Below are 27,704 nucleotides of genomic sequence, written 5' to 3'. Positions count from 1 at the left end.
ATAATTAAAGCTGCAAGCAGCGTTGGTCGGGCCCGCGTATTTGGCAGGTGCTAGTCCTAAGTGTCCCAATACTTTTGTCTACTTTTAGTCTGAAGTGTCCCAAGACTTTTGTCTAGTGTACCTACCTTGTCTGCATTGTGTGGGCACGTTGGTGCTTCCTGCTTTTAAGCAGCCATCTTAAAAGAATAGCAGCGCAGCGGGTCTTTGAAGGGTCATAAAATCAAAACCGGAGCAGGTATTACAACGCTGCTCTGTTATTTTATACACAAGGGTTTAATCTCTCTCCTGTGTTAGTTTGAAGCCGAAACGACAAACGCGCTCAGAGGAGATAGTTTTTGAAGGAAGGTGACCGGTTTTTACAAAAAATTTGTTTTGAAGGGGGAATAGCAAACTTCCTGTTGATTTTTGCTGGGGGTTGTCAATTTATGAAATGTAGGTCTAAGTGAGACCTACATAGAGGTTTTTGCTTCATGTCTCTCCGACCTTCCCAGTGGGAGTTACAGGCAGTTTTGTCTTTTTTTTTTTTTTCGAGGAGCAGTTTTTTCTGCGTTTTATTCAAAAATTGCGCTAGAGCGCAATTTTGAGATTTGAGGTTAGGTTTTTTTTATTAGATGGCAATTTTTGCCAGTCCTGATGTGTGTATTAAGTTCGGTGAGTTTTGAAGCATGTTAAGGGGGTCAAATTACAGCTCAAAGAGGCAAAAGTGACTGTTTTTAGTACATTTTTGTTTTGAAGGGGGAATAGCAAACTTCCTGTTGATTTTTGCTGGGGGTTGTCAATTTATGAAATGTAGGTCTAAGTGAGACCTACATAGAGGTTTTTGTTTCATGTCTCTCCGACCTTCCCAGTGGGAGTTACAGGCAGTTTTGTCATTTTTTTTCTTTCGAGGAGCAGTTTTTTCTGCGTTTTATTCAAAAATTGCGCTAGAGCGCAATTTTGAGATTTGAGGTTAGGTTTTTTTATTAGATGGCAATTTTTGCCAGTCCTGATGTGTGTATTAAGTTCGGTGAGTTTTGAAGCATGTTAAGGGGGTCAAATTACAGCTCAAAGAGGCAAAAGTGACTGTTTATAGTACATTTTTGTTTTGAAGGGGGAATAGCAAACTTCCTGTTGATTTTTGCTGGGGGTTGTCAATTTATGAAATGTAGGTCTAAGTGAGACCTACATAGAGGTTTTTGTTTCATGTCTCTCCGACCTTCCCAGTGGGGGTTACAGGCAGTTTTGTCATTTTTTTTTTTCGAGGAGCAGTTTTTTCTGCGTTTTATTCAAAAATTGCGCTGAGATTTGAGGTTAGTTTTTTTTATTAGATGGCAATTGTTGCCAGTCCTGATGTGTGTATTAAGTTCGGTGAGTTTTCAAGCATGTTAAGGGGGTCAAATTACAGCTCAAAGAGGCAAAAGTGACTGTTTTTAGTACATTTTTGTTTTGAAGGGGGAATAGCAAACTTCCTGTTGATTTTTGCTAGGGGTTGTCAATTTATGAAATGTAGGTCTAAGTGAGACCTACATAGAGGTTTTTGTTTCATGTCTCTCCGACCTTCCCAGTGGGAGTTACAGGCAGTTTTGTCATTTTTTTCTTTCGAGGAGCAGTTTTTTCTGCGTTTTATTCAAAAACAGCGCAATTTTTGAGATTTGAGGTTAGGTTTTTTTTATTAGATGGCAATTTTTGCCAGTCCTGATGTGTGTATTAAGTTCGGTGAGTTTTGAAGCATGTTAAGGGGGTCAAATTACAGCTCAAAGAGGCAAAAGTGACTGTTTTTAGTACATTTTTGTTTTGAAGGGGGAATAGCAAACTTCCTGTTGATTTTTGCTGGGGGTTGTCAATTTATGAAATGTAGGTCTAAGTGAGACCTACATAGAAGTTTTTGTTTCATGTCTCTCCGACCTTCCCAGTGGGAGTTACAGGCAGTTTTGTCATTTTTTTTCTTTCGAGGAGCAGTTTTTTCTGCGCTTTATTCAAAAATTGCGCTAGAGCGCAATTGTGAGATTTGAGGTTAGGTTTTTTTATTACATGACAATTTTTGCCAGTCCTGATGTGTGTATTAAGTTCGGTGAGTTTTGAAGCATGTTAAGGGGGTCAAATTACAGCTCAAAGAGGCAAAGGTGACTGTTTTTAGTAAATTTTTGTTTTGAAGGGGGAATAGCAAACTTCCTGTTGATTTTTGCTGGGGGTTGTCAATTTATGAAATGTAGGTCTAAGTGAGACCTACATAGAGGTTTTTGTTTCATGTCTCTCCGACCTTCCCAGTGGGAGTTACAGGCAGTTTTGTCATTTTTTTTCTTTCGAGGAGCAGTTTTTTCTGCGTTTTATTCAAAAATTGCGCTACAGCGCAATTTTGAGATTTGAGGTTAGGTTTTTTTATTAGATGGCAATTTTTGCCAGTCCTGATGTGTGTATTAAGTTCGGTGAGTTTTGAAGCATGTTAAGGGGGTCAAATTACAGCTCAAAGAAGCAAAAGTGACTGTTTTTAGTACATTTTTGTTTTGAAGGGGGAATAGCAAACTTCCTGTTGATTTTTGCTGGGGGTTGTCAATTTATGAAATGTAGGTCTAAGTGAGACCTACATAGAGGTTTTTGTTTCATGTCTCTCTGACCTTCCCAGTGGGAGTTACAGGCAGTTTTGTCATTTTTTTTTCTTTCGAGGAGCAGTTTTTTCTGCGTTTTATTCAAAAATTGCGCTAGAGCGCAATTTTGAGATTTGAGGTTAGGTTTTTTTTTATTAGATGGCAATTTTTGCCAGTCCTGATGTGTGTATTAAGTTCGGTGAGTTTTGAAGCATGTTAAGGGGGTCAAATTACAGCTCAAAGAGGCAAAAGTGACTGTTTTTAGTACATTTTTGTCTTGAAGGGGGAATAGCAAACTTCCTGTTGATTTTTGCTGGGGGTTGTCAATTTATGAAATGTAGGTCTAAGTGAGACCTACATAGAGGTTTTTGTTTCATGTCTCTCCGACCTTCCCAGTGGGAGTTACAGGCAGTTTTGTCATTTTTTTTCTTTCGAGGAGCAGTTTTTTCTGCGTTTTATTCAAAAATAGAGCGCAATTTTGAGATTTGAGGTTAGGTTTATTTATTAGATGGCAATTTTTGACAGTCCTGATGTGTGTATTAAGTTCGGTGAGTTTTGAAGCATGTTAAGGGGGTCAAATTACAGCTCAAAGAGGCAAAAGTGACTGTTTTTAGTACATTTTTGTCTTGAAGGGGGAATAGCAAACTTCCTGTTGATTTTTGCTGGGGGTTGTCAATTTATGAAATGTAGGTCTAAGTGAGACCTACATAGAGGTTTTTGTTTCATGTCTCTCCGACCTTCCCAGTGGGAGTTACAGGCAGTTTTGTCATTTTTTTCTTTCGAGGAGCAGTTTTTTCTGCGTTTTATTCAAAAATTGCGCTGAGATTTGAGGTTAGGTTTTTTTATTAGATGACAATTTTTGCCAGTCCTGATGTGTGTATTAAGTTCGGTGAGTTTTGAAGCATGTTAAGGGGGTCAAATTACAGCTCAAAGAGGCAAAAGTGACTGTTTTTAGTAAATTTTTGTTTTGAAGGGGGAATAGCAAACTTCCTGTTGATTTTTGCTCGGGGTTGTCAATTTATGAAATGTAGGTCTAAGTGAGACCTACAGAGAGGTTTTTGTTTCATGTCTCTCCGACCTTCCCAGTGGGAGTTACAGGCAGTTTTGTCATTTTTCTTCTTTCGAGGAGCAGTTTTTTCTGCGTTTTATTCAAAAATTGCGCTAGAGCGCAATTTTGAGATTTGAGGTTAGGTTTTTTTATTAGATGGCAATTTTTGCCAGTCCTGATGTGTGTATTAAGTTCGGTGAGTTTTGAAGCATGTTAAGGGGGTCAAATTACAGCTCAAAGAGGCAAAAGTGACTGTTTTTAGTACATTTTTGTTTTGAAGGGGGAATAGCAAACTTCCTGTTGATTTTTGCTGGGGGTTGTCAATTTATGAAATATAGGTCTAAGTGAGACCTACATAGAGGTTTTTGTTTCATGTCTCTACGACCTTCCCAGTGGGAGTTACAGGCAGTTTTGTCATTTTTTTCTTTCGAGGAGCAGTTTTTTCTGCGTTTTATTCAAAAATTGCGCTAGAGCGCAATTTTGAGATTTGAGGTTAGGTTTTTTTATTAGATGGCAATTTTTGCCAGTCCTGATGTGTGTATTAAGTTCGGTGAGTTTTCAAGCATGTTAAGGGGGTCAAATTACAGCTCAAAGAGGCAAAAGTGACTGTTTTTAGTACATTTTTGTTTTGAAGGGGGAATAGCAAACTTCCTGTTGATTTTTGCTGGGGGTTGTCAATTTATGAAATGTAGGTCTAAGTGAGACCTACATAGAGGTTTTTGTTTCATGTCTCTCCAACCTTCCCAGTGGGAGTTACAGGCAGTTTTGTCATTTTTTCTTTCGAGGAGCAGTTTTTTCTGCGTTTTATTCAAAAATTGCGCTGAGATTTGAGGTTAGGTTTTTTTATTAGATGGCAATTTTTGCCAGTCCTGATGTGTGTATTAAGTTCGGTGAGTTTTGAAGCATGTTAAGGGGGTCAAATTACAGCTCAAAGAGGCAAAAGTGACTGTTTTTAGTACATTTTTGTTTTGAAGGGGGAATAGCAAACTTCCTGTTGATTTTTGCTGGGGGTTGTCAATTTATGAAATGTAGGTCTAAGTGAGACCTACATAGAGGTTTTTGTTTCATGTCTCTCCGACCTCTCCAGTGGGAGTTACAGGCAGTTTTGTCATTTTTTTTTCTTTCGAGGAGCAGTTTTTTCTGCGTTTTATTCAAAAATTGCGCTGAGATTTGAGGTTAGTTTTTTTTATTAGATGGCAATTTTTGCCAGTCCTGATGTGTGTATTAAGTTCGGTGAGTTTTGAAGCATGTTAAGGGGGTCAAATTACAGCTCAAAGAGGCAAAAGTGACTGTTTTTAGTAAATTTTTGTTTTGAAGGGGGAATAGCAAACTTCCTGTTGATTTTTGCTGGGGGTTGTCAATTTATGAAATGTAGGTCTAAGTGAGACCTACATAGAGGTTTTTGTTTCATGTCTCTCCGACCTTCCCAGTGGGAGTTACAGGCAGTTTTGTCATTTTTTTTCTTTCGAGGAGCAGTTTTTTCTGCGTTTTATTCAAAAATTGCGCTACAGCGCAATTTTGAGATTTGAGGTTAGGTTTTTTTATTAGATGGCAATTTTTGCCAGTCCTGATGTGTGTATTAAGTTCGGTGAGTTTTGAAGCATGTTAAGGGGGTCAAATTACAGCTCAAAGAAGCAAAAGTGACTGTTTTTAGTACATTTTTGTTTTGAAGGGGGAATAGCAAACTTCCTGTTGATTTTTGCTGGGGGTTGTCAATTTATGAAATGTAGGTCTAAGTGAGACCTACATAGAGGTTTTTGTTTCATGTCTCTCTGACCTTCCCAGTGGGAGTTACAGGCAGTTTTGTCATTTTTTTTTCTTTCGAGGAGCAGTTTTTTCTGCGTTTTATTCAAAAATTGCGCTAGAGCGCAATTTTGAGATTTGAGGTTAGGTTTTTTTTTATTAGATGGCAATTTTTGCCAGTCCTGATGTGTGTATTAAGTTCGGTGAGTTTTGAAGCATGTTAAGGGGGTCAAATTACAGCTCAAAGAGGCAAAAGTGACTGTTTTTAGTACATTTTTGTCTTGAAGGGGGAATAGCAAACTTCCTGTTGATTTTTGCTGGGGGTTGTCAATTTATGAAATGTAGGTCTAAGTGAGACCTACATAGAGGTTTTTGTTTCATGTCTCTCCGACCTTCCCAGTGGGAGTTACAGGCAGTTTTGTCATTTTTTTTCTTTCGAGGAGCAGTTTTTTCTGCGTTTTATTCAAAAATAGAGCGCAATTTTGAGATTTGAGGTTAGGTTTATTTATTAGATGGCAATTTTTGACAGTCCTGATGTGTGTATTAAGTTCGGTGAGTTTTGAAGCATGTTAAGGGGGTCAAATTACAGCTCAAAGAGGCAAAAGTGACTGTTTTTAGTACATTTTTGTCTTGAAGGGGGAATAGCAAACTTCCTGTTGATTTTTGCTGGGGGTTGTCAATTTATGAAATGTAGGTCTAAGTGAGACCTACATAGAGGTTTTTGTTTCATGTCTCTCTGACCTTCCCAGTGGGAGTTACAGGCAGTTTTGTCATTTTTTTCTTTCGAGGAGCAGTTTTTTCTGTGTTTTATTCAAAAATTGCGCTGAGATTTGAGGTTAGGTTTTTTTATTAGATGGCAATTTTTGCCAGTCCTAATGTGTGTATTAAGTTCGGTGAGTTTTCAAGCATGTTAAGGGGGTCAAATTACAGCTCAAAGAGGCAAAAGTGACTGTTTTTAGTACATTTTTGTTTTGAAGGGGGAATAGCAAACTTCCTGTTGATTTTTGCTGGGGGTTGTCAATTTATGAAATGTAGGTCTAAGTGAGACCTACATAGAGGTTTTTGTTTCATGTCTCTCCGACCTTCCCAGTGGGAGTTACAGGCAGTTTTGTCATTTTTTTTCTTTCGAGGAGCAGTTTTTTCTGCGTTTTATTCAAAAATTGCGCTAGAGCGCAATTTTGAGATTTGAGGTTAGGTTTTTTTATTAGATGGCAATTTTTGCCAGTCCTGATGTGTGTATTAAGTTCGGTGAGTTTTCAAGCATGTTAAGGGGGTCAAATTACAGCTCAAAGAGGCAAAAGTGACTGTTTTTAGTACATTTTTGTTTTGAAGGGGAATAGCAAACTTCCTGTTGATTTTTGCTGGTGGTTGTCAATTTATGAAATGTAGGTCTAAGTGAGACCTACATAGAGGTTTATGTTTCATGTCTCTCCGACCTTCCCAGTGGGAGTTACAGGCAGTTTTGTCATTTTTTTCTTTCGAGGAGCAGTTTTTTCTGCGTTTTATTCAAAAATTGCGCTAGAGCGCAATTTTGAGATTTGAGGTTAGGTTTTTTTTATTAGATGGCAATTTTTGCCAGTCCTGATGTGTGTATTAAGTTCGGTGAGTTTTGAAGCATGTTAAGGGGGTCAAATTACAGCTCAAAGAGGCAAAAGTGACTGTTTTTAGTACATTTTTGTTTTGAAGGGGGAATAGCAAACTTCCTGTTGATTTTTGCTGGGGGTTGTCAATTTATGAAATGTAGGTCTAAGTGAGACCTACATAGAGGTTTTTGTTTCATGTCTCTCCGACCTTCCCAGTGGGAGTTACAGGCAGTTTTGTCATTTTTTTCTTTCGAGGAGCAGTTTTTTCTGTGTTTTATTCAAAAATTGCGCTGAGATTTGAGGTTAGGTTTTTTTATTAGATGGCAATTTTTGCCAGTCCTAATGTGTGTATTAAGTTCGGTGAGTTTTCAAGCATGTTAAGGGGGTCAAATTACAGCTCAAAGAGGCAAAAGTGACTGTTTTTAGTACATTTTTGTTTTGAAGGGGGAATAGCAAACTTCCTGTTGATTTTTGCTGGGGGTTGTCAATTTATGAAATGTAGGTCTAAGTGAGACCTACATAGAGGTTTTTGTTTCATGTCTCTCCGACCTTCCCAGTGGGAGTTACAGGCAGTTTTGTCATTTTTTTTCTTTCGAGGAGCAGTTTTTTCTGCGTTTTATTCAGAAATTGCGCTAGAGTGCAATTTTGAGATTTGAGGTTAGGTTTTTTTTATTAGATGGCAATTTTTGCCAGTCCTGATGTGTGTATTAAGTTCGGTGAGTTTTGAAGCATGTTAAGGGGGTCAAATTACAGCTCAAAGAGGCAAAAGTGACTGTTTTTAGTACATTTTTGTTTTGAAGGGGGAATAGCAAACTTCCTGTTGATTTTTGCTGGGGGTTGTCAAATTATGAAATATAGGTCTAAGTGAGACCTACATAGAGGTTTTTGTTTCATGTCTCTCCGACCTTCCCAGTGGGAGTTACAGGCAGTTTTGTCATTTTTTTTCTTTCGAGGAGCAGTTTTTTCTGCGTTTTATTCAAAAATTGCGCTAGAGCGCAATTTTGAGATTTGAGGTTAGGTTTTTTTATTAGATGGCAATTTTTGCCAGTCCTGATGTGTGTATTAAGTTCGGTGAGTTTTCAAGCATGTTAAGGGGGTCAAATTACAGCTCAAAGAGGCAAAAGTGACTGTTTTTAGTACATTTTTGTTTTGAAGGGGGAATAGCAAACTTCCTGTTGATTTTTGCTGGGGGTTGTCAATTTATGAAATGTAGGTCTAAGTGAGACCTACATAGAGGTTTTTGTTTCATGTCTCTCCGACCTTCCCAGTGGGAGTTACAGGCAGGTTTGTCATTTTTTTTCTTTCGAGGAGCAGTTTTTTTCTGCGCTTTATTAAAAAATTGCGCTAGAGCGCAATTTTGAGATTTGAGGTTAGGTTTTTTTATTAGATGGCAATTTTTGCCAGTCCTGATGTGTGTATTAAGTTCGGTGAGTTTTGAAGCATGTTAAGGGGGTCAAATTACAGCTCAAAGAGGCAAAAGTGACTGTTTTTAGTACATTTTTGTTTTGAAGGGGGAATAGCAAACTTCCTGTTGATTTTTGCTGGGGGTTGTCAATTTATGAAATGTAGGTCTAAGTGAGACCTACATAGAGGTTTTTGTTTCATGTCTCTCCGACCTTCCCAGTGGGAGTTACAGGCAGTTTTGTCATTTTTTTTCTTTCGAGGAGCAGTTTTTTCTGCGTTTTATTCAAAAATTGCGCTAGAGCGCAATTTTGAGATTTGAGGTTAGGTTTTTTTATTAGATGGCAATTTTTGCCAGTCCTGATGTGTGTATTAAGTTCGGTGAGTTTTGAAGCATGTTAAGGGGGTCAAATTACAGCTCAAAGAGGCAAAAGTGACTGTTTTTAGTACATTTTTGTTTTGAAGGGGGAATAGCAAACTTCCTGTTGATTTTTGCTGGGGGTTGTCAATTTATGAAATGTAGGTCTAAGTGAGACCTACATATAGGTTTTCGTTTCATGTCTCTCCGACCTTCCCAGTGGGAGTTACAGGCAGTTTTGTCATTTTTTTCTTTCGAGGAGCAGTTTTTTCTGCGTTTTATTCACAAATTGCGCTAGAGCGCAATTTTGAGATTTGAGGTTAGGTTTTTTTATTAGATGGCAATTTTTGCCAGTCCTGATGTGTGTATTAAGTTCGGTGAGTTTTGAAGCATGTTAAGGGGGTCAAATTACAGCTCAAAGAGGCAAAAGTGACTGTTTTTAGTACATTTTTGTTTTGAAGGGGGAATAGCAAACTTCCTGTTGATTTTTGCTGGGGGTTGTCAATTTATGAAATGTAGGTCTAAGTGAGACCTACATAGAGGTTTTTGTTTCATGTCTCTCCGACCTTCCCAGTGGGAGTTACAGGCAGTTTTGTCATTTTTTTCTTTCGAGGAGCAGTTTTTTCTGCGTTTTATTCAAAAATTGCGCTAGAGCGCAATTTTTGAGATTTGAGGTTAGGTTTTTTTTATTAGATGGCAATTTTTGCCAGTCCTGATGTGTGTGTTAAGTTCGGTGAGTTTTCAAGCATGTTAAGGGGGTCAAATTACAGCTCAAAAAGGCAAAAGTGACTGTTTTTAGTACATTTTTGTCTTGAAGGGGGAATTGCCAACTTCCTGTTGATTTTTGCCCGAGGAAATTAATTAATGAAAAGTAGGTCTAAGTAAGACCTACATAAAGGTTTTTGTTTCATGTCTCTACAACATTCTGGGAGTTATTAGCAGTTTTCTTTCTAAGGGGCGCTAGAGCGCAATTTTGAGTTTTGGGGTTTGGTTTTTGATAAAAAGTTTTGCCGTATATTACTGATGTGTGTGTAAAAATTGGTGAGTTTTGAAGTATGCTAAAGGGGGCCAAATTACAGCGCAAAGTTGCGGAAGAATAATAATAATAAAACCTTACAAATTCAATAGGTCCTTATGTCCCATTGCATAAGGACTCCCTTTGGGAGTCCTTATGCAATGGGCCATGCGGGCCCTAATAACCAAACTGTAGCAACATTGTTATTGTAAGAGGGAACACTGAGGAACTATTTTTGTGGCGTACTAACATATCGGTACTAACCGTAAAAGCTAACTACGGCAAGAGGTAAGCAAGCTTCTACTTTAACACAAAATGCGTTCGAGTTTGTAATACACAACACTGCGATAGGACACTCCCAGCTGGAGATGATTTCTGAGAAGCACTCCATTTATGTTGAAATAGCTTGTCTCCAATTTCCATATTTACAGCCTCAAAATCGCTTCTGTCTGCTTCAATGTCTCACTCTTCCTCCATGCTCGCTTCTATAAGCAGCAGTATATTCAGCTTCAAAAAGTATACGGTTGTAAATCCTCATTTGTCCAAAAATAGTCGTCTTCGTTGTCTGTTACCAAGTCTGCCATGACGAGAAAACACACTCGTGTTTGATTCCGGAAGTAGGAACACATATGTTGCCAGAAGTCAGACGTGTGTTGCTATGGAAACACATCAATGCACGGAATAAATCAGTCCCGGAAATGATTAAAATGATCAAAATACGGTAAATATTGTGCTTTTTACATATTGTTATGAAGGTGTCTGTTACAACATTATATATATACTTGCAGTGTGTATATTGTACATATTACATATTGTTATGAAGGTGTTTGTTACTACATTATATATATATATATATATATATATATATATATATATATATATATATATATTTATATACTTGCAGTGTGTATATTGTACATATTACATATTGTTATGAAGGTGTCTGTTACTACATTATATATATACTTGCAGTGTGTATATTGTACATATTACATATTGTTATGAAGGTGTCTGTTACTACATTATACATATATACTTGCAGTGTGTATATTGTACATATTACATATTGTTATGAAGGTGTCTGTTACTACATTATATATATACTTGCAGTGTGTATATTGTACATATTACATATTGTTATGAAGGTGTCTGTTATTACATTATATATATATATATACTTGCAGTGTGTATATTGTACATATTACATATTGTTATGAAGGTGTCTGTTACTACATTATATATATACTTGCAGTGTGTATATTGTACATATTACATATTGTTATGAAGGTGTCTGCTACTACATTATATATATACTTGCAGTGTGTATATTGTACATATTACATATTGTTATGAAGGTGTCTGTTACTGCATTATATACATACTTGCAGTGTGTATATTGTACATATTACATATTGTTATGAAGGTGTCTGTTACTACATTATATATATACTTGCAGTGTGTATATTGTACATATTACATATTGTTATGAAGGTGTCTTTTACTACATTATATATATACTTGCAGTGTTTATATTGTACATATTACATATTGTTATGAAGGTGTCTGTTACTACATTATATATATATACTTGCAGTGTGTGTATTGTACATATTACATATTGTTATGAAGGTGTCTTTTACTACATTATATATATACTTGCAGTGTGTATATTTTACATATTACATATTGTTATGAAGGTGTCTGTTACTACATTATATATATATACCTGCAGTGTGTATATTATACATATTACATATTGTTATGAAGGTGTCTGTTACTACATTATATATATACTTGCAGTGTGTATATTGCACATACCGTATTACATATTGTTATGAAGGTGTTTGTTACTACATTATATATATACTTGCAGTTTGTACATAAAGCATATTACATATTGTTATGAAGGTGTTTGTTACTACATTATATATATACTTGCAGTTTGTACATAAAACATATTACATATTGTTATGTGTTGTTACAGCCCTTTGTTCTTCAACTGTGGTTGTTTTTAAAGGGCTTTATAAATAAAGTTGGTATGGTATGGTATGAAAGTGTCTGTTACTACATTATATAAATACTTGCAGTGTGTATATTGTACATATTACATATTGTTATGAAGGTGTCTGTTACTACATTATATATATATACTTGCAGTGTGTATATTGTACATATTACATATTGTTATGAAGGTGTCTTTTACTACATTATATATATACTTGCAGTGTGTATATTGTACATATTACATATTGTTATGAAGGTGTCTGTTACTACATTATATATATATACTTGCAGTGTGTATATTGTACATATTACATATTGTTATGAAGGTGTTTGTTACTACATTATATATATACTTGCAGTTTGTACATAAAACATAATACATATTGTTATGTGTTGTTACAGCCCTTTGTTCTTCAACTGTGGTTGTTTTTAAAGGGCTTTATAAATAAAGTTGGTATGGTATGGTATGAAAGTGTCTGTTACTACATTATATAAATACTTGCAGTGTGTATATTGTACATATTACATATTGTTATGAAGGTGTCTTTTACTACATTATATATATACTTGCAGTGTTTATATTGTACATATTACATATTGTTATGAAGGTGTCTGTTACTACATTATATATATATACTTGCAGTGTGTATATTGTACATATTACATATTGTTATGAAGGTGTTTGTTACTACATTATATATATACTTGCAGTTTGTACATAAGACATATTACATATTGTTATGTGTTGTTACAGTCCTTTGTTCTTCAACTGTGGTTGTTTTTAAAGGGCTTTATGAATAAAGTTGGTATGGTATGGTATGAAAGTGTCTGTTACTACATTATATATATATACTTGCAGTGTGTATATTGTACATATTACATATTGTTATGAAGGTGTCTGTTACTACATTATATATATACTTGCAGTGTGTATATTGTACATATTACATATTGTTATGAAAGTGTCTGTTACTACATTATATATATACTTGCAGTGTGTATATTGTACATATTACATATTGTTATGAAGGTGTTTGTTACTATATTATATATATATACTTGCAGTGTGTATATTGTACATATTACATATTGTTATGAAGGTGTCTGTTACTACATTATATATATATACTTGCAGTGTGTACATAAAACATATTACATATTGTTATGATGGTGTCTGTTACTACATTATATATATACTTGCAGTGTGTACATAAAACATATTACATATTGTTATGAAGGTGTCTGTTACTACATTATATATATACTTGCAGTGTGTATATTTTACATATTACATATTGTTATGAAGGTGTCTGTTACTACATTATATATATACTTGCAGTGTGTATATTGTACATATTACATATTGTTATGAAGGTGTCTGTTACTACATTATATATATACTTGCAGTGTGTATATTGTACATATTACATATTGTTATGAAAGTGTCTGTTACTACATTATATATATACTTGCAGTTTGTATATTGTACATATTACATATTGTTATGAAAGTGTCTGTTACTACATTATATATATACTTGCAGTGTGTATATTGTACATATTACATATTGTTATGAAGGTGTCTGTTACTACATTATATATATACTTGCAGTGTGTACTTTTTACTTATTACATATTGTTATGGAGGTGTCTGTTATTACATTTTATATATATATATATATATATATATATATATATATATATATATATATATATATATACTTGCAGTGTGTATATTGTACATATTACATATTGTTATGAAGGTGTCTGTTACTACATTATATATATATACTTGCAGTGTGTATATTGTACATATTACATATTGTTATGAAGGTGTCTGTTACTACAGTATATATATACTTGCAGTGTGTATATTGTACATATTACATATTGTTATGAAGGTGTCTGTTACTACATTATATATATACTTGCAGTGTGTATATTGTACATATTACATATTGTTATGAAGGTGTCTGTTACTACATTATATATATATACTTGTAGTGTGTATATTGTACATATTACATATAGTTATGAAGGTGTCTGTTACAACATTATATATATACTTGCAGTGTGTATATTGTACATATTACATATTGTTATGAAAGTGTCTGTTACTACATTATATATATACTTGCAGTGTGTATATTGTACATATTACATATTGTTATGAAGGTGTTTGTTACTATATTATATATATATACTTGCAGTGTGTATATTGTACATATTACATATTGTTATGAAGGTGTCTGTTACTACATTATATATATATACTTGCAGTGTGTACATAAAACATATTACATATTGTTATGATGGTGTCTGTTACTACATTATATATATACTTGCAGTGTGTACATAAAACATATTACATATTGTTATGAAGGTGTCTGTTACTACATTATATATATACTTGCAGTGTGTATATTTTACATATTACATATTGTTATGAAGGTGTCTGTTACTACATTATATATATACTTGCAGTGTGTATATTGTACATATTACATATTGTTATGAAGGTGTCTGTTACTACATTATATATATACTTGCAGTGTGTATATTGTACATATTACATATTGTTATGAAAGTGTCTGTTACTACATTATATATATACTTGCAGTTTGTATATTGTACATATTACATATTGTTATGAAAGTGTCTGTTACTACATTATATATATACTTGCAGTGTGTATATTGTACATATTACATATTGTTATGAAGGTGTCTGTTACTACATTATATATATACTTGCAGTGTGTACTTTTTACTTATTACATATTGTTATGGAGGTGTCTGTTATTACATTTTATATATATATATATATATATATATATATATATATATATATATATATATATATATATATATATATACTTGCAGTGTGTATATTGTACATATTGCATATTGTTATGAAGGTGTCTGTTACTACATTATATATATATACTTGCAGTGTGTATATTGTACATATTACATATTGTTATGAAGGTGTCTGTTACTACATTATATATATACTTGCAGTGTGTATATTGTATATATATTACATATTGTTATGAAGGTGTCTGTTACTACATTATATATATACTTGCAGTGTGTATATAGTACATATTACATATTGTTATGAAAGTGTCTGTTACTACATTATATATATACTTGCAGTTTGTATATTGTACATATTACATATTGTTATGAAGGTGTCTGTTACTACATTATATATATACTTGCAGTGTGTACTTTTTACTTATTACATATTGTTATGGAGGTGTCTGTTATTACATTTTATATATATATATATATATATATATATATATATATATATATATATATATATATACTTGCAGTGTGTACATAAAACACATTACATATTGTTATGAAGGTGTCTGTTACTACATTATATATATACTTGCAGTGTGTATATTGTACATATTACATATTGTTATGAAGGTGTCTGTTACTACATTATATATATATACTTGCAGTGTGTGTATTGTACATATTACATATTGTTATGAAGGTGTCTTTTACTACATTATATATATACTTGCAGTGTGTATATTGTACATATTACATATTGTTATGAAGGTGTCTGTTACTACATTATATATATATATACCTGCAGTGTGTATATTATACATATTACATATTGTTATGAAGGTGTCTGTTACTACATTATATATATACTTGCAGTGTGTATATTGCACATACCGTATTACATATTGTTATGAAGGTGTTTGTTACTACATTATATATATACTTGCAGTTTGTACATAAAGCATATTACATATTGTTATGAAGGTGTTTGTTACTACATTATATATATACTTTCAGTTTGTACATAAAACATATTACATATTGTTATGTGTTGTTACAGCCCTTTGTTCTTCAACTGTGGTTGTTTTTAAAAGGCTTTATAAATAAAGTTGGTATGGTATGGTATGAAAGTGTCTGTTACTACATTATATAAATACTTGCAGTGTGTATATTGTACATATTACATATTGTTATGAAGGTGTCTTTTACTACATTATAGATATACTTGCAGTGTTTATATTGTACATATTACATATTGTTATGAAGGTGTCTGTTACTACATTATATATATATACTTGCAGTGTGTATATTGTACATATTACATATTGTTATGAAGGTGTTTGTTACTACATTATATATATACTTGCAGTTTGTACATAAAACATATAAAAGGCTTTATAAATAAAGTTGGTATGGTATGGTATGAAAGTGTCTGTTACTACATTATATAAATACTTGCAGTGTGTATATTGTACATATTACATATTGTTATGAAGGTGTCTTTTACTACATTATATATATACTTGCAGTGTTTATATTGTACATATTACATATTGTTATGAAGGTGTCTGTTACTACATTATATATATACTTGCAGTGTGTATATTGTACATATTACATATTGTTATGAAGGTGTCTGTTACTACATTATATATATATACTTGTAGTGTGTATATTGTACATATTACATATAGTTATGAAGGTGTCTGTTACAACATTATATATATACTTGCAGTGTGTATATTGTACATATTACATATTGTTATGAAAGTGTCTGTTACTACATTATATATATACTTGCAGTGTGTATATTGTACATATTACATATTGTTATGAAGGTGTTTGTTACTATATTATATATATATACTTGCAGTGTGTATATTGTACATATTACATATTGTTATGAAGGTGTCTGTTACTACATTATATATATATACTTGCAGTGTGTACATAAAACATATTACATATTGTTATGATGGTGTCTGTTACTACATTATATATATACTTGCAGTGTGTACATAAAACATATTACATATTGTTATGAAGGTGTCTGTTACTACATTATATATATACTTGCAGTGTGTATATTTTACATATTACATATTGTTATGAAGGTGTCTGTTACTACATTATATATATACTTGCAGTGTGTATATTGTACATATTACATATTGTTATGAAGGTGTCTGTTACTACATTATATATATACTTGCAGTGTGTATATTGTACATATTACATATTGTTATGAAAGTGTCTGTTACTACATTATATATATACTTGCAGTTTGTATATTGTACATATTACATATTGTTATGAAAGTGTCTGTTACTACATTATATATATACTTGCAGTGTGTATATTGTACATATTACATATTGTTATGAAGGTGTCTGTTACTACATTATATATATACTTGCAGTGTGTACTTTTTACTTATTACATATTGTTATGGAGGTGTCTGTTATTACATTTTATATATATATATATATATATATATATATATATATATACTTGCAGTGTGTATATTGTACATATTACATATTGTTATGAAGGTGTCTGTTACTACATTATATATATATACTTGCAGTGTGTATATTGTACATATTACATATTGTTATGAAGGTGTCTGTTACTACATTATATATATACTTGCAGTGTGTATATTGTATATATATTACATATTGTTATGAAGGTGTCTGTTACTACATTATATATATACTTGCAGTGTGTATATAGTACATATTACATATTGTTATGAAAGTGTCTGTTACTACATTATATATATACTTGCAGTTTGTATATTGTACATATTACATATTGTTATGAAGGTGTCTGTTACTACATTATATATATACTTGCAGTGTGTACTTTTTACTTATTACATATTGTTATGGAGGTGTCTGTTATTACATTTTATATATATATATATATATATATATATATATATATATATATATATATATATATATATATATACATACTTGCAGTGTGTACATAAAACACATTACATATTGTTATGAAGGTGTCTGTTACTACATTATATATATACTTGCAGTGTGTATATTGTACATATTACATATTGTTATGAAGGTGTCTGTTACTACATTATATATATATACTTGCAGTGTGTGTATTGTACATATTACATATTGTTATGAAGGTGTCTTTTACTACATTATATATATACTTGCAGTGTGTATATTGTACATATTACATATTGTTATGAAGGTGTCTGTTACTACATTATATATATATATACCTGCAGTGTGTATATTATACATATTACATATTGTTATGAAGGTGTCTGTTACTACATTATATATATACTTGCAGTGTGTATATTGCACATACCGTATTACATATTGTTATGAAGGTGTTTGTTACTACATTATATATATACTTGCAGTTTGTACATAAAGCATATTACATATTGTTATGAAGGTGTTTGTTACTACATTATATATATACTTGCAGTTTGTACATAAAACATATTACATATTGTTATGTGTTGTTACAGCCCTTTGTTCTTCAACTGTGGTTGTTTTTAAAGGGCTTTATAAATAAAGTTGGTATGGTATGGTATGAAAGTGTCTGTTACTACATTATATAAATACTTGCAGTGTGTATATTGTACATATTACATATTGTTATGAAGGTGTCTTTTACTACATTATATATATACTTGCAGTGTTTATATTGTACATATTACATATTGTTATGAAAGTGTCTGTTACTACATTACATATATACTTGCAGTGTGTATATTGTACATATTACATATTGTTATGAAGGTGTCTGTTACTACATTATATATATACTTGCAGTGTGTATATTGTACATATTACATATTGTTATGAAGGTGTCTGTTACTACATTATATATATATACTTGCAGTGTGTATATTGTACATATTACATATTGTTATGAAGGTGTCTCTTACTACATTATATATATAGTTGCAGTGTGTATATTGTACATATTACATATTGTTATGAAGGTGTCTGTTACTACATTATATATATATACTTGCAGTGTGTGTATTGTACATATTACATATTGTTATGAAGGTGTCTTTTACTACATTATATATATACTTGCAGTGTGTATATTGTACATATTACATATTGTTATGAAGGTGTCTGTTACTACATTATATATATATACCTGCAGTGTGTATATTATACATATTACATATTGTTATGAAGGTGTCTGTTACTACATTATATATATACCGGTACTTGCAGTGTGTATATTGCACATACCGTATTACATATTGTTATGAAGGTGTTTGTTACTACATTATATATATACTTGCAGTTTGTACATAAAGCATATTACATATTGTTATGAAGGTGTTTGTTACTACATTATATATATACTTGCAGTTTGTACATAAAACATACTACATATTGTTATGTGTTGTTACAGCCCTTTGTTCTTCAACTGTGGTTGTTTATAAAGGGCTTTATAAATAAAGTTGGTATGGTATGGTATGAAAGTGTCTGTTACTACATTATATAAATACTTGCAGTGTGTATATTGTACATATTACATATTGTTATTGTACATATTACATATTGTTATGAAGGTGTCTTTTACTACATTATATATATACTTGCAGTGTTTATATTGTACATATTACATATTGTTATGAAGGTGTCTGTTACTACATTATATATATATACTTGCAGTGTGTATATTGTACATATTACATATTGTTATGAAGGTGTTTGTTACTACATTATATATATACTTGCAGTTTGTACATAAGACATAATACATATTGTTATGTGTTGTTACAGCCCTTTGTTCTTCAACTGTGGTTGTTTTTAAAGGGCTTTATAAATAAAGTTGGTATGGTATGGTATGAAAGTGTCTGTTACCACATTATATATATACTTGCAGTGTGTGTATTGTACATATTACATATTGTTATGAAGGTGTCTGTTACTACATTATATATATACTTGCAGTGTGTATATTGTACATATTACATATAGTTATGAAGGTGTCTGTTACTACATTATACATATATGCTTGCAGTGTGTATATTGTACATAGTACATATTGTTATGAAGGTGTCTGTTATTACATTATATATATATACTTGCAGTGTGTATATTGTACATATTACATATTGTTATGAAGGTGTCTGTTACTACAATATATATATACTTGCAGTGTGTACTTTTTACTTATTACATATTGTTATGGAGGTGTCTGTTATTACATTTTATATATATATATATATATATATATATATATATACTTGCAGTGTGTACATAAAACATATTACATATTGTTATGAAGGTGTCTGTTACTACATTATATATATACTTGCAGTGTGTATATTGTACATATTACATATTGTTATGAAGGTGTCTGTTACTACATTATATAAATACTTGCAGTGTGTATATTGTACATATTACATATTGCGCCCATAATGTATAGGGTGAGAAGCTCTGTCATCCGGGGGGAGCTCAAAGTAAATCCGCTGCTCCTCCACATGGAGAGGAGCCAGATGAGGTGGTTCGGGCATCTGGTCAGGATGCCACCTAAACGCCTCCCTAGGGAGGTGTTTAGGGCATATCCGACCGATAGGAGGCCACGGGGAAGACCCAGGACACGTTGGGTAGACTACACAACCTGGGAACGCCTCGGGATCCCCCGGGAGGAGCTGGACGAAGCGGCTGGGGAGAGGGAAGTCCGGGCTTCCCTGCTTAGGCTGCTGCCCCCGCGACCCGACCTCGGATAAGCGGAAGAAGTATCCCGGGAGAACTCACCAGTTTACAAGCCATCCTCTTGCGTGTGGTCACGTCCTGCGCCAAGTGGACTTTCCCAAAGGAGCCCTTTGGGACCAGGTCCGAGCCTCGACTCCTGTAGGTCAGCTGCCAGGCGTACAGGAGCACGTCCTTGTTGATCTTGTAGCGGCCGTTCTTCACCGCCAGGTCCTTCTGCGGGTAAAGCGCGGGTGAGTTAAAGCGGGCGCTTTTTGTCGTCTAAGTCGGAACCCCGAAGGCACCCACTTTGTTCAGCAGGACCCCCGTCTCCTCGGACGGGTGCTGCAGGGCCGTGGCTTGCGTGTCGGAGAGCAGGTTGACAAAGGAGAGGAGGTCCGTCACGGTCCCGTACCGCACGCCGCCATCCCCGTTGGTGTGGTCCTTCGGCTGGCAGGCAAATTCTCCCGCCTCTTCGCCGCCGTCCATTCGCACGGGGGACAGAGCCTGCCCTTCCAAAGACAAGCCCCCGTCCTCGTCTTTTTCCTCCAGCTGATAGAGGCTCTCGGCGGCGTTGATGATGTCCTCGATGTTCATATGAGCCAACAGAAGTTGGATGTGGTCGTCATAATTGTACTCCATTTTGTGTCCGTGGACGTGTCCCCCCTCACTGGAGCAGAAAATATATCAGTATATGCATGTAAACATTTACGACCCCTGTGCTTGAACTACAACACCCGAAACCAGTGAAGTTGTCAAATTGTTTAAGAACTAGGGTCCGTAATATCATCAAAATAATCAGAGAATCCGGAGAAATCACCGCACGTGATCGATGATATTACGGACCTTCGATCCCTCAGGCGGTAATGCATGTAAAAACGACATCGGTGTGTAAAGGATATCACCACATGGGCTCAGGAACACTTCAGAAAACCACCGTCAGTACCTACAGTCGGTCGCTACATCTGTAAATGCAATATATATCAGTATATGCATGTAAACATTGACGACCCCTGTGCTTGAACTACAACACCCGAAACAAGTGAAGTTGTCACGTTGTGTAAATGCTAAATAAAAACATAAAAAATGATTTGTAAATCCTTTTCAACTTACATTCAATTGAATAGACTGCAAAGACAAGATATTTAACGTTCGAACTGGAAAACGTTGTTATTAATCGCAAATATTAGCTCATTTGGAATTTTTTTTTCAAAAAAGCTGGCACAAGTGGCAAAAAAGACCGGAGGAAGTTGAGGAATGCTGATCAAAGACTTATTTGGAACATCCCACAGGTGAACGGGCTAATTGGGAACAGGTGGGTGCCACGATTGGGTATAAAAGCAGACTTCCATGAAATGCTCAGGTCGTTCACAAACAAGGACGGGGGCGAGGGTCACCACTTTGTCAACAAATGCCTGAGCAAATTGTTTAAGAACTAGGGTCCGTAATATCATCAAAATAATCAGAGAATCCGTAGAAATCACCGCACGTGATCGATGATATTACGGCCCTTCGATCCCTCAGGCGGTAATGCATGTAAAAACGACATCGGTGTGTAAAGGATATCACCACATGGGCTCAGGAACACTTCCGAAAACCACTGTCAGTACCTACAGTTGGTCGCTACATCTGTAAATGCAATACATCAGTATATGCATGTAAACATTTACGACCCCTGTGCTTGAACTACAACACCCGAAACAAGTGAAGTTGTCACGTTGTGTAAATAAAAACATAAAAAAAATGATTTGTAAATCCTTTTCAACTTACATTCAATTGAATAGACTGCAAAGACAAGATATTTAACGTTCGAACTGGAAAACTTTGTTATTAATCGCAAATATTAGTTCATTTGGAATTTTTTTTCCAAAAAGCTGGCACAAGTGGCAAAAAAGACCTTAGGAAGTTGAGGAATGCTCATCAAACACTTATTTGGAACATCCCACAGGTGAACAGGCTAATTGGGAACAGGTGGGTGCCACGATTGGGTAAAAAAGCAGACTTCCATGAAATGCTCAGGTCGTTCACAAACAAGGACGGGGGCGAGGGTCACCACTTTGTCAACAAATGCCCGAGCAAATTGTTTAAGAACTAGGGTCCGTAATATCATCAAAAGGTTCAGAGAATCCGGAGAAATCACTGCACGTGATCGATGATATTACGGACCTTCGATCCCTCAGGCGTTACTGCATGAAAAAGCGACATCGGTGTGTAAAGGATATCACCACATGGGCTCAGGAACACCTCAGAAAACCACTGTCAGTACCTACAGTCGGTCGCTACATCTGTAAATGCAATATATATCAGTATATGCATGTAAACATTTACGACCCCCGTGCTTGAACTACAACACCCGAAACGAGTGAAGTTGTCACGTTGTGTAAATGCTAAATAAAAACATAAAAAAATGATTTGTAAATCCTTTTCAACTTATATTCAATTGAATAGACTGCAAAGACAAGATATTTAACGTTGGAACTGGAAAACGTTGTTATTAATCGCAAATATTAGCTCATTTGGAGTTTGATGCCTGCGACATGTTTCAAAAAAGCTGGCACAAGTGGCAAAAAAGACCTGAGAAAGTTGAGGAATGCTGATCAAAGACTTATTTGGAACATCCCGCAGGTGAACAGGCTAATTCAGACAAGATATTTAACGTTTGAACTGGAAAACGTTGTTATTAATCGCAAATATTAGCTCATTTGGAATTTGATGCCTGCGACATGTTTCAAAAAAGCTGGCACAAGTAGCAAAAAAGACCTGAGGAAGTTGAGGAATGCTCATCAAAGACTTATTTGCAGGTGAACAGGCTAATTGGGAACAGGTGGGTGCCACGATTGGGTATAAAAGCAGACTTCCATGAAATGCTCAGGTCGTTCACAAACAAGGACGGGGGCGAGGGTCACCACTTTGTCAACAAATGCCTGAGCAAATTGTTTAAGAACTAGGGTCCGTAATATCATCAAAATAATCAGAGAATCCGGAGAAATCCCCGCACGTGATCGATGATATTACGGACCTTCGATCCCTCAGGCGGTACTGCATGAAAAAGCGACATCGGTGTGTAAAGGATATCACCACATGGGCTCAGGAACACTTCAGAAAACCACTGTCAGTACCTACAGTCGGTCGCTACATCTGTAAATGCAATATATATCAGTATATGCATGTAAACATTGACGACCCCTGTGCTTGAACTACAACACCCGAATCCAGTGAAGTTGTCACGTTGTGTAAATGCTAAATAAAAACATAGAAAATGATTTGTAAATCCTTTTAAACTTACATTCAATTGAATAGACTGCAAAGACAAGATATTTAACGTTCGAACTGGAAAACGTTGTTATTAATCGCAAATATTAGCTCATTTGGAATTTTTTTTCAAAAAAGCTGGCACAAGTGGCAAAAAAGACCGGAGGAAGTTGAGGAATGCTCATCAAAGACTTATTTGCAGGTGAACAGGCTAATTGGGAACAGGCGGGTGCCACGGTTGGGTATGAAAGCAGCTTCCATGAAATGCTCAGGTCGTTCACAAACAAGGACGGGGCGAGGGTCACCACTTTGTCAACAAATGCCCGAGCAAATTGTTTAAGAACTAGGGTCCGTAATATCATCAAAATAATCAGAGAATCCGGAGAAATCACTGCACGTGATCGATGACATTACGGACCTTCGATCCCTCAGGCGGTACTGCATGAAAAAGCGACATCGGTGTGTAAAGGATATCACCACATGGGCTCAGGAACACTTCAGAAAACCACCGTCAGTACCTACAGTCGGTCGCTACATCTGCAAATGCAATATATCAGTATATGCATGTAAACATTGACGACCCCTGTGCTTGAACTACAACACCCGAAACAAGTGAAGTTGTCACGTTGTGTAAATAAAAACATAAAAAAAATGATTTGTAAATCCTTTTCAACTTATATTCAATTGAATAGACTGCAAAGACAAGATATTTAACATTCCAACTAGAAAACTTTGTTATTAATTGCAAATATTAGCTCATTTGGAATTTTTTTTCAAAAAAGCTGGCACAAGTGGCAAAAAAGACCTGAGAAAGTTGAGGAATGCGCATCAAACACTTATTTGGAACATCCCGCAGGTGAGCAGGCTAATTGGGAACAGGTGGGTGCCACGGTTGGGTATAAAAGCAGCTTCTATGAAATGCTCAGGTCGTTCACAAACAAGGACGGGGTGAGGGTCACCACTTTGTCAACAAATGCCCGAGCAAATTGTTTAAGAACTAGGGTCCGTAATATCATCAAAAGGTTCGGAGAATCCGGAGAAATCACCGCACGTGATCGATGACATTACGGACCTTCGATCCCTCAGGCGGTAATGCATGTAAAAACGACATCGGTGTGTAAAGGATATCACCACATGGGCTCAGGAACACCTCAGAAAACCACTGTCAGTACCTACAGTTGGTCGCTACATCTGTAAATGCAATATATCAGTATATGCATGTAAACATTTACGACCCCCGTGCTTGAACTGCAACACCCGAAACCAGTGAAGTTGTCACGTTGTGTAAATGCTAAATAAAAACATAAAAAATTGATTTGTAAATCCTTTTAAACTTACATTCAATTGAATAGACTGCAAAGACAAGATATTTAACGTTCGAACTGGAAAACTTTGTTATTAATCGCAAATATTAGCTCATTTGGAATTTGATGCCTGCGACATGTTTCAAAAAAGCTGGCACAAGTGGCAAAAAAGACCTGAGAAAGTTGAGGAATGCTGATCAAAGACTTATTTGGAACATCCCACAGATGAACAGGCTAATTCAGACAAGATATTTAACGTTTGAACTGGAAAATGTTGTTATTAACTGCAAATATTAGCTCATTTGGAGTTTTATGCCTGCAGCATGTTTCAAAAAAGCTGGCACAAGTGGCAAAAAAGACCGGAGGAAGTTGAGGAATGCTCATCAAAGACTTATTTGGAACATCCCGCAGGTGAACAGGCTAATTCAGACAAGATATTTAACGTTTGAACTGGAAAATGTTGTTATTAACTGCAAATATTAGCTCATTTGGAATTTGATGCCTGCGACATGTTTCAAAAAAGCTGGCACAAGTGGCAAAAAAGACCTGAGGAAGTTGAGGAATGCTGATCAAAGACTTATTTGGAACATCCCACAGATGAACAGGCTAATTCAGACAAGATATTTAACGTTTGAACTGGAAAATGTTGTTATTAACTGCAAATATTAGCTCATTTGGAATTTGATGCCTGTGACATGTTTCAAAAAAGCTGGCACAAGTGGCAAAAAAGACCGGAGAAAGTTGAGGAATGCGCATCAAACACTTATTTGGAACATCCCACAGGTGAACAGGCTAATTGGGAACAGGTGGGTGCCATGATTGGGTATAAAAGCAGACTTCCATGAAATGCTCAGGTCGTTCACAAACAAGGACGGGGCGAGGGTCACCACTTTGTCAACAAATGCCCGAGCAAATTGTTTAAGAACTAGGGTCCGTAATATCATCAAAAGGTTCAGAGAATCCGGAGAAATCACCGCACGTGATCGATGATATTACGGACCTTCGATCCCTCCCGCATGAAAAAGCGACATCAGTGTGTAAAGGATATCACCACATGGGCTCAGGAACACTTCAGAAAACCACTCTCAGTACCTACAGTTTGTTGCTACATCTGTAAGTGCAAGTTAAAACTCTACTTTGCAAAGCGAACGCCATTTATCAACAACACCCCAGAATCGCCGCCGGCTTCGCTGGGCCCGAGCTCATCCAAGATGGACTGATGCAAAGTGGAAAAGTGTTCCATGGTCTGACGAGTCCACATTCCAAATTGTTTTTGGGAACTGTGGACGTCGTGTCCTCCGGAACAAAGAGGAAAAGAACCATCCGGATTGTTATAGGCGCAAAGTTGAAAAGTCAGCATGTGTGATGGTATGGGGGTGTATTAGTGCCCAAGACTTGGGTAACTTACACATCTGTGAATGCTGAAAAGCTTTTGGAGCAACATATGTTGCCATCCAAGCAACGTGATCATGGACGCCCCTGCTTATTTCAGCAAGACAATGCCAAGCCACCGTGTTACAACAGCGTGGCTTCGTAGTAAAAGAGTGCGGGTACTAGACTGGCCCGCCTGTAGTCCAGACCTGTCTCCCGTTGAAAATGTGTGGCGCATTATGAAGCCTAAAATAGCACAACGGAGACTGTTGAACAACTTAAGCTGTACATCAAGCAAGAACGGGAAAGAATTCCACCTGAGAAGCTTCAAAAAAATGTGTCTCCTCAGTTCCCAAACGTTTACTGAGTGTTGTTAAAAGGAAAGGCCATGTAACACAGTGGTAAAAATGCCCCTGTGACAACTTTTTTGCCATTAAATTCTAAGTTATTTTTTAAAGTTTTTCAGTGTGAACGTTAAATATCTTGTCTTTGCAGTCTATTCAATTGAATATAAGTTAAAAAAAAAAAGGATTTGCAAATCATTGTTTTTATTTACCATTTAGACAACATGAAGACATGACTGCTTTTGGGGTTTGTACATACGTTAGTTTAGATTTCCATTCATAGTCTCACCTTGTGTTTGTTTTGGGGGGAAAACATTTTCCTAACACAAGAAGGGAGTTTCACAGTAAAAGCGGGAAGCCCCTGGAAAGCTATTTTTTCCCATCTTAAGTCTAAATATACACAAAATACACCTAATGGAAACAATATATTATACATATATATATATATATATATATATACACACATATATTCATATACTGTATATATACATACATACAAATAATGATGCTTGCAAAATAAAATGTTTATAGTCAACAAACTAAATCACTGCATACAAATATAGTATAATTCAAACATAATTATTTGTATTAATCAATTAATTGTATATTAGGATGAATTTCAAACAAAAAAATATTAGCTTGACTTCAAAATAAAAGTCCAAAATTAACAAGAGCGATGTTTCCGTTTCATGTAATCAAAGTTACTAAGTCGTCAAGTAGGACGGGAAAGTGTCACCTTTGCAATGAAAAGCGTGGTCTTCGTCCTCCCATGAGCGCTGTGAGGTGCGTCTGTTCCTCGCTGCGACTCTGCTGGTTTGGCGAAACCAAAGCAGAGGAAGTACGCCGTTGCGCATGCGCAACGTGTTTGGGGTTTCGTTTTTGCTTTTCTGTTTTCTAAAAGGTGGGGGAGGGGGGAAGAAAACTACTTTCAAAAATGACAAATTGAAAAGGAATTTGACCTTTGCAAACCTCATTATACTATTGGCTAAGTTTTATATATTCATAAATGTAAGTTTCTCAATTTTTTTGTGCCTTTAAAAAAAATAATTAGAACTCTACTTTAAAACGCTGTCTACTTCTAACAAACCAAAAAAAGATGTGAAAACTATGATGCTGTGCTCCAGATTTGGATTATTTACGGAACTTGTGTGAGCCTACGACATTACATTTTAAATAGAATGCGACATA

General features: G+C 34.9%; 1 protein-coding gene across 1 annotated transcript in view; it reads right to left on the bottom strand.

The window, feature by feature from the left end:
* map3k8 (mitogen-activated protein kinase kinase kinase 8) overlaps positions 1-27,359 on the bottom strand; it is a 60,183-nt gene extending 32,824 nt beyond the window's left edge. The window contains exons 1-3 of the mRNA XM_061965915.1: positions 27,253-27,359; positions 20,555-20,915; positions 20,312-20,482 (exon numbers count right to left, since the gene is read on the bottom strand). Of these exons, the coding sequence (XP_061821899.1) occupies positions 20,312-20,482; positions 20,555-20,915; positions 27,253-27,287 (567 nt within the window). The 5' untranslated portion in view covers positions 27,288-27,359. The remainder of the gene's footprint in view (positions 1-20,311; positions 20,483-20,554; positions 20,916-27,252) is intronic.
* Between the last annotated feature and the right edge of the window lie 345 nt (positions 27,360-27,704).

Source organism: Nerophis lumbriciformis, linkage group LG07, assembly GCF_033978685.3.
Source record: "Nerophis lumbriciformis linkage group LG07, RoL_Nlum_v2.1, whole genome shotgun sequence".
In the NCBI taxonomy this organism is placed as follows: domain Eukaryota; kingdom Metazoa; phylum Chordata; class Actinopteri; order Syngnathiformes; family Syngnathidae; genus Nerophis; species Nerophis lumbriciformis.
The sequence above is the reverse complement of the archived record's forward strand: the minus strand, read 5'-3'. Positions and strand labels throughout refer to the sequence as shown.